Source organism: Lampris incognitus, chromosome 4, assembly GCF_029633865.1.
Source record: "Lampris incognitus isolate fLamInc1 chromosome 4, fLamInc1.hap2, whole genome shotgun sequence".
In the NCBI taxonomy this organism is placed as follows: Eukaryota; Metazoa; Chordata; class Actinopteri; order Lampriformes; family Lampridae; genus Lampris; species Lampris incognitus.
In genome coordinates, this window is record NC_079214.1 from 55,637,951 (window position 1) to 55,646,339 (window position 8,389).

General features: G+C 42.3%; 1 protein-coding gene across 1 annotated transcript in view; it reads right to left on the minus strand.

Annotated features, from left to right (window-relative positions):
• Positions 1-8,053, minus strand: part of dpep2 (dipeptidase 2) — a 30,612-nt gene extending 22,559 nt beyond the window's left edge. Inside the window, exons 1-5 of the mRNA XM_056278500.1 lie at positions 7,877-8,053; positions 6,435-6,561; positions 5,863-5,992; positions 651-801; positions 470-542 (exon numbers count right to left, since the gene is read on the minus strand). Of these exons, the coding sequence (XP_056134475.1) occupies positions 470-542; positions 651-801; positions 5,863-5,992; positions 6,435-6,561; positions 7,877-8,046 (651 nt within the window). The 5' untranslated portion in view covers positions 8,047-8,053. The remainder of the gene's footprint in view (positions 1-469; positions 543-650; positions 802-5,862; positions 5,993-6,434; positions 6,562-7,876) is intronic.
• Positions 8,054-8,389: the final 336 nt, after the last annotated feature.

Sequence of the window (8,389 nt, forward strand, 5' to 3'; positions counted from 1 at the left end):
GGTAGTCTGCAGCCCTACCCAGATTGGCAGAGGGGGTGGAGCAGCGACAAGGATGACTCAGAAGAGTGGGGTAATTGGCCGAATACAATTGGGGAAGAAAAAAAGGGGGGAAAAGCCACACAAAAAAATAAAGAAAAGAAAAGAAAAGCCTTTTGAACTGTTGATCTCTGTTTTTGCTATAGACTTGAACTAACCTGAAAAAGATAAAGTAACCGGCTGCCTTGGTTCTTATGGACTGTTTGTTCATATATGGACGCGTTTGTTTATAACGTGTCTCTCCCAGAATTCCTGGGTGTTGTCACAATCTTTCTTTTGCAGAAATTGTGTCCAGCATGTACACAACATGTGCAAATATGCCTGTTTACAGCGTGTGTACAACATGTGTGCCAGAGTAATACCAGAGTAATCCTTTGCAGACTAGGGCGCATCAGAAAACCCCAAAGATGATATTTGCACGGAAAGAACTTACCTTACCAAACCCGGTCAGGCTGTTGTTATCTCTTTGATAGAAATCATAAAGAAGAGTCGAGGAGGATTCAGCCCTGAACATAATAAATAAATACATAAATAAACAAAAGCTGGTTGAAAAGTGATGATGAAAAAGAGGGGGGAGATGTACAAGTACAGTACGATAACGTATACAAATTTACCACGGCGTGTTGCAGGTATGTGTGAGGGACATGGAGCGGACCCCCAGCTGATAGAACATACGCAAGGCTGGAAGGCTGCTGTCAATGGAGTGGCCTCCCTCAATACTTATTAGACAGGCTAGCTTGTGCTTCATCTCAGCAGTCTTCAACTCTGCAATCATGGACACAAACAGATGCCCACCCACACACACACACACACACACACACACACACACACAAGTACTTAAAGAGAGAGAGGCTCAGATGAGTTATGTCCACAAGCACTACCAACCTACATTTTAAGACATCATCTAGAGATTTTCTACCATTAAAATCACTGAATTTTACATGAAATAATGCCCAGACACAAGGGAGGCTGATGGACTTGTGAAGGAAACACCAAAAAAATCTAAAAGGGATTTAATATATGGCATGCTCTACTATAAGACAGTGTGTGTGTGTGTGTGTGTGTGTGTGTGTGTGTGTGTGTGTGTGTGTGTGTGTGTGTGTACAGGGGTGAGTAGTAACACGTTAAAACGTAGTTTTTTTAAGGGACAAGTACTTCCTTAAGGAAAAAACTCCGCAGAGAGTGATTAAGTCAGCACAGAAAACCACTGGCACACAGCTACCTTCACTTGAGGACATAAACAGATCCCGCTGCCTATGTCGGACCACAAACATAATCGAGGACTCATTTCACCCAGGCAACCACCTTTTCACTCTGCTGCCTTCTGGGAGGTGCTATAGGTCTTTCAAGACCCGTACTTCCAGACTTTTGAACAGTTTCTACCCAAGTGCCATTAAAGAACTGAACTCTGTTAACCAGCTCAGAGGTTGCAATGATATCCTGAAACTGTGCAATAACATCTGTACATTTGGCATGTGCAAAAAAGCATGCCGACTCGGGTTAGTGTGATACACAGACTATTTATCTAGTGTAATAGATATTACGCTTATTGTTACACTTACGCATACATTAAATGTTGACTGTGCTGCAAATGTGTGTCGATTTGTATTTTGACTATTTGTGTATATATATATATATATATATATATATATATATATATATTATTTTGTACCACTGGGGAGTTGCACTTAATTTCGTTGCACAGCTGTGCAATGACAAATAAAGGCATTCATTCATTCATTCATTCATTCATTCTCCTGTTCCTTTTTAAAAACTGTACTTCTACTCTACTCGAGTATATTTCAGAGCCAGGAATCAACTTTTTACTTCACTATATTTGCCATTTATACCTTCGTTACAAGTAGTCTGCTCAAAATGTGGGGATTGAGTGTTGGGGGGGGCCTGTGAAGAGCACCTGTACTGCAGATGCCAAGTTGCCAAACAAACACCACCTGATAACAACGGAGCAACCAGTACAAGAGGCAGCTTCCAGCGCCAATCCCTGGCCACATCTGGCCACACGTTTCATACCAAAATCTAAAAAGAGAAACCATTACATGATGAAGTGCTTGCTGTGCCTCCCAAAAAACACTGAGATCTCTGCTTTTAAAAAACTACTCTTCTAACCTCCACAAGCACATCGAAGTAAGTGGCACATATTGTGAAAATGTAGTTAGCTAGCTAGCGTTAGCTATGTTAATTTTTCACGTGTCCTGATAATCTTGGATGTTATGATAATGACATTAATTTATATCTTTATACATGTTCAATAATCCAGGTGAGGAAATCACAAGAGCTGAATCAGTTCATCTGGACACAGCGTTTCCTGTAAGAAACGGTTCATCGCTCGTCTAAGTGACTTCGTCAGTCTCGGCCAAAAGCAGTCTACCCCAACCTTATAAACAGACACAGTAGAAACCATCTAAGCTGGGATAACTGCATAATAATCAAAACCAGTGATCTGCTGTAATAGCTGTGGCCATTAACGCGTGCTATCCTCTAAATAGCATGCATTTTTTTAAGCAAGGTCATTTAATTTGTCCACTCTGGGAGAGACAGAGAAATGTAGACCGAGAAGGGTAGGTGAGGAAGAGATGGGTAGAGATGAAGAGATAGAGAGAGTGGGAGATTGTTCATATCTCAGTTGTATAGGCTATCCTTAACTGTTTGATTAGCATACCTGCTATACTTCATTAAAAAAAAGGTTTTATCAACAATTACAGTTTCTTCATTATTTTACACTGGCCCGCACACCCTAAAAATGTTAAAATGAAAAGTAACTTGTACTTTGAGTAATTTATTAACCTGGTACCTTTTTTTAACTTTTATTTGAGTAGGTTTCTCAAATGGTAATTTTCCCTTTTACTCGAGTCATTTTTATGGGAGTAATTGTACTTTATATGTACAATATATATATATATATATATATATATATATATATATATATATAGCGTTTTTTCCCCGAAACCGTCAATGGTGTTCTAAGTGCTCAACTAATGAGGAGCAGGATATCAACACGGATACAGGAAAAAAAAAGTTTTAATGCACTGCAGTACTGCTCAGCTTATGAGTGCATGGTGCACGAAACAGGCCTGTACTGCAATGTATTAAAACTTTTTTTCCCTCCTGTATCTGTGTTGATATATATATTTATATATATATATGTGTGTGTGTGTTTGTGTGTGTGTGTGTATATAAAATCCAGTGATTCAAGTAAATTCTTTATGAGACAGTACAAGCATGTTTCATGCCATAAGCAACCATCTGCTGTCAATAAAGTTACACGGAAAATTGGGAAACTAACTTTATTGACAGCTGATGGTTGCTTATGGCATGAAACAGGCTTGTACTGTCTCAGAAAGAATTTACTTGAATCTTGAATCACTGGATTATTTTGCTCCCATTTGTTGCGCACTTTTCCCATCATTGAGTGTTTCTTTTAACAAAGTTATATACACTCACCGGCCACTTCATTAGGCACACCTGTCCAACTGCTCGTTAATGCAAATTTCTAATCAGCCAATCACATGGCAGCAACTCAATGCATTTAGGCATGTAGACATGGTCAAGACGATCTGCTGCAGTTCAAACCAAGCATCAGAATGGGGAAGAAAGGTGATTTAAGTGACTTTGAACGTGGCATGGTTGTTGGTGCCAGACGGGCTGGTCCGAGTATTTCAGAAACTGCTGATCTACTGGGATTTTCACGCACAACCATCTCTAGGGTTTACAGAGAATGGTCCGAAAAAGAGAAAAATATCCAGTGAGCGGCAGTTCTGTGGGCGAAAATGCCTTGTTGATGCCAGAGGTCAGAGGAGAATGGCCAGACTGGTCCGAGCTGATGGAAAGGCAACAGTAACTCAAATAACCACTCATTACAACCGAGGTATGCAGAAGAGCATCTCTGAACACACAACACGTCGAACCTTGAGGCAGATGGGCTACAGCAGCAGAAGACCACACCGGGTGCCACTCCTGTCAGCTAAGAACAGGAAACTGAGGCTACAATTCGCACAGGCTCACCAAAATTGGACAATAGAAAATTGGAAAAACGTTGCCTGGTCTGATGAGTCTCGATTTCTGCTGCGACATTCGGATGGTAGGGTCAGAATTTGGCGTCGACAACATGAAAGCATGGATCCATCCTGCCTTGTATCAACGGCTCAGGCTGGTGGTGGTGGTGTAATGGTGTGGGGGATATTTTCTTGGCACACTTTGGGCCCCTTAGTACCAATTGAGCATCGTGTCAACGCCACAGCCTACCTGAGTGTTGTTGCTGACCATGTCCATCCCTTTATGACCACAGTGTTCCCATCTTCTGATGGCTACTTCCAGCAGGATAACGCGCCATGTCATGAAGCTCGAATCATCTCAGACTGGTTTCTTGAACATGACAATGAGTTCACTGTACTCAAATGGCCTCCACAGTCACCAGATCTCAATCCAATAGAGCACCTTTGGGATGTGGTGGACCGGGAGATTCGCATCATGGATGTGCAGCCGACAAATCTGCAGCAACTGCGTGATGCTATCATGTCAATATGGACCAAACTCTCTGAGGAATGTTTCCAGTACCTTGTTGAATCTATGCCACGAAGGATTAAGGCAGTTCTGAAGGCAAAAGGGGGTCCAACCCGGTACTAGCAAGGTGTACCTAATAAAGTGGCCAGTGAGTGTATATACTAGAAGAACCCCGCTACAATGTAGCGGTTTGGTTATCCACCCGTCTAAATCTCCCTCCTCTTCATCCTGCCAGCTAACCGCCTTCCCCCTGCCCCTAAACCCCCCCCCACTCCAACTCCCTCCCCCCAAATGCTCAGAATCATCTGAAATGCCGAGAAAAATGGTTTACCCCCCTACTCCAACTCCCTCCCCCCAAATGCTCAGAATCATCTGAAATGCAGAGAAAAGTGGTTTTTAGCCATTTTTAGAAAAATGCATATTTTGCATTTTAATTTTCTGGGATTTTTCCCTTACTCTCTGAGACAATACCTACCACCTCCAAAAAGAATTAGGATCATAAGTGCTTTAGTTTTCGGTCCCGCTATCTACACTAACTAACACACACACACACATTCCAAAAATATATGAGTGACTAGAAGAACCCTGCTACAATGTAGCGGTTTGGTTATCCACTCGTCTAAATCTCCCTCCTCTTCATCCTGCCAGCTAACCGCCTTCCCCCTGCCCCTAAACCCCCCCCCCCACTCCAACTCCCTCCCCAAAATGCTCAGAATCATCTGAAATGCAGAGAAAAGTGGTTTTAGCCATTTTTAGAAAATGAATATTTTGCATAATTATGCATAATTATTATAATCATTTTTATTTTCTGCTATTTTTCTGGTCCTCTCTGGAACAATACCTACCACCTCCAAAAAGAATTAAGATCATAAGTGCTTTGGTTTTCGGTCCCGCTATCTACGCTAACTAACACACACACACACTAACACCACACACACACACATTCCGAAAATATATGAGTGATACTTGGTTTTTTTTTTGGGGGGGGGGGGACTCTTACACATTGATGATCCAGTCTGTAAAAGTGTTGGTGTCATGTTTTCAAGATAACGGATGTCTCATCTATGGTATATCATGAGTCTCATTTGTTCTTGCAAATGTGTGTAAAACAAATAAAAACACTATGAGTGCAAACGTCACATAAGGCACGTGAGGTTTGTTGCATATCCATATTGGAATCACATATCAGTATCAAATCATTAAATGCTGAAGTGCTTATATCGAGATAAATGACGGAGACTCTTTGTTGTGTACAGTGTTTTTGTGGGTATCCAGCCTACAGACACATTTTACAGTATACTATACCCTGGGCAGATGTGACCAGCTGGAGCTCTCCGTACTCAGTGCACATGCGTCTGATTACATCTATTTGTTCCAGGGTCAGCCTCACTGCATCCTTCTCCTGGGCCGCACACAGCACATAGGCAGCAAACATCTGAACATGGGATAGGACAATCATCACACAGGAGAGCGTAGAATAACAGCAGAAGAAAATGGGTCAGTAACTGAGGCTACTGTCATTCTGTGCTTTGTTCCCTACACAACACACACCATTTGGTGGATGCTTTTATCCAAAGTGCTTTACAGTACAACTGAAGGGATATATATATATCTATATATATATATATATAGCATGAACAGCCCTGGCAGACCTTTGAGAGAGCTGGACGCTCAACTTTTCGCATTTAACAAGGGTTTTGAGATACAAGTGTGTGATTTTCTTTCTTTCTTTTTTTTCAGCGATACCATTAAAATTATGACTCAGTTTTCACCTCTGCTGAAACGAGGGCCATCTGCACTTTTGGTAGACTACTCGCTAAACTAATGGACCCTTTATCAAAAGACTGCTGTCAGAATTGAAGGATAAATTACTGTACCTGAGCTTGTACGTGGCCTGCTTGGAGGCGGTTGATGTCAGTGGACACTTTGCTGACATTATGAAGGTCAATTTTGCTCAGTCGATTGTTATGAAGGATTCTCAGCTTGAGAGCTAGGTCATTATGACTGACAGAAAGGGAGAGGGAGACTGGGTAAAAGGTTTACAAGAGCGAGACACATTTTCATCCTACTTCTTGTGTCGGTACAAACGGCTCAACTTGTTTGGATGAAGACAGAAATGTAGTACGTCAAAGACAGTTGAATCAGTTCATCTGGACACAGCGTAGATACGTTTCATCACTCATCTAAGTGACCTCTCCAGTCTCTACTGACTGCAGGTATCCCCACCCTTATAAATAATAGAGTTGAATAACGATGAACACCAACGATCAGTTTCATATGCAAATTGCCATGACCATTTACTAGAGTTACAATGGCCATGTGTACTATTCACAGAGGATTTGAGAATGTTTGCAATTACAGCATTGTAAGATGGCGACAGGTGTACTCCCAGCCCCCCCCCCCCCAGTTCAGGGGTGGTCGTTCCCTCTTCACATAGACGGCCTCTCACTCCCCGGTTCAACCCAACGTTCCTCCCTATCAAGGATGTGCAGTTTGCAACTCTAGTTAATGGTCACACCCATATTTGCATACGAAACTGACAGTGGCGCCCCCAAGGGGTGGCCAGGGGTGGCCACGGCCACCCTGACACTATCCCTGGCCCCCCCGCTGGCCCCCCCAGCCACGAGTCGCATATGCAGACTATGCCTCTGATTATGCATAATATGCTTCTATCTGATATTTTACATTAGGTGCTGTTCATTTAAATCAATAATGTATATTTTTCTTAACTCTCATATTGACAGTTTTCAACTACACAGTATACTACAACAGCATCATAGAATTCCCCAAATTCAGTCATGGCTTTTGGTTTTGGTGTGCCACCCCAAGATTTTCAGTGGCCCCATTTGGCCCCCCTATGAAAAATTTCTGGGGGCGCCACTGGAAACTGATCGTTGGTTTTGGTCGTTATGCAACTCTATTATTTATAAGGGGTGGGGGATACCTGCAGTCAGTTGAGGCTGAAGAGGTCACTTAGATGAGTGATGAAACGTATCTGTCAATAAACGTTGTGTCCAGATGAACTGATTCAACATGCTTTGGTTTTCTTACCTGGATTATTGAGCATGCATCAAGACAAATGTTGTACTTCTGACTAACAAGCTGCTACCGGTGTGAGACATACAGAGTAATGTCAGTGAAACCCTCTCAGCATCTTAATAATTCATGTCAAATAACACTGCGGCTGGAGGGGTGAGCATGTTACTGGGAAAAAAGAAGAAGAGGAAAAACAGCGAAACCACACACAGGGCCAAAGCCATTAGGGCCGTCTGGTGGCAATGCTAAAACTGTGTGGGGATCGACATTAAGCTCAGTTTACCCATCGATAAGGGGATATTTGGACATCAAGTCATGTACTCTGTCTCCATCAGTATATCCGGTTATCAAACCACACAGAGAGGAGAGCATCACCAGATGTATCAGAAACTCCATCCTGTACCACGTGACGAACAGACAGCAAAACACTCCACACACGACCCGAGAAGTCATTCAGTTACAACTGTGGGAAAAAAACAAAAAAGCACACCAAAAAACCGGAATATGAAACGTTCATCTCAGCAGGCTAGATCACACAATGAAAATGCAATGAAGTGATCGACATAGTTTATGGTTATGAAAGCATAACTGGTGGAAATGTCAGCAGCAGCACGTCCACAACAAAACCAGCCGATTAGCCTACGAAATGATTAAACGCACAATGTAAAACTGAGTTACGAAGAAAAAAAAATCCATCCCTCCCATTGTAATGTCGGCCTTTTTAGGAGGGGTGATGAAGATGAGGATGAGGAGGGGGCAACGCATTTATCTGCGTTGCCGATTTTCTGTCTTCTTC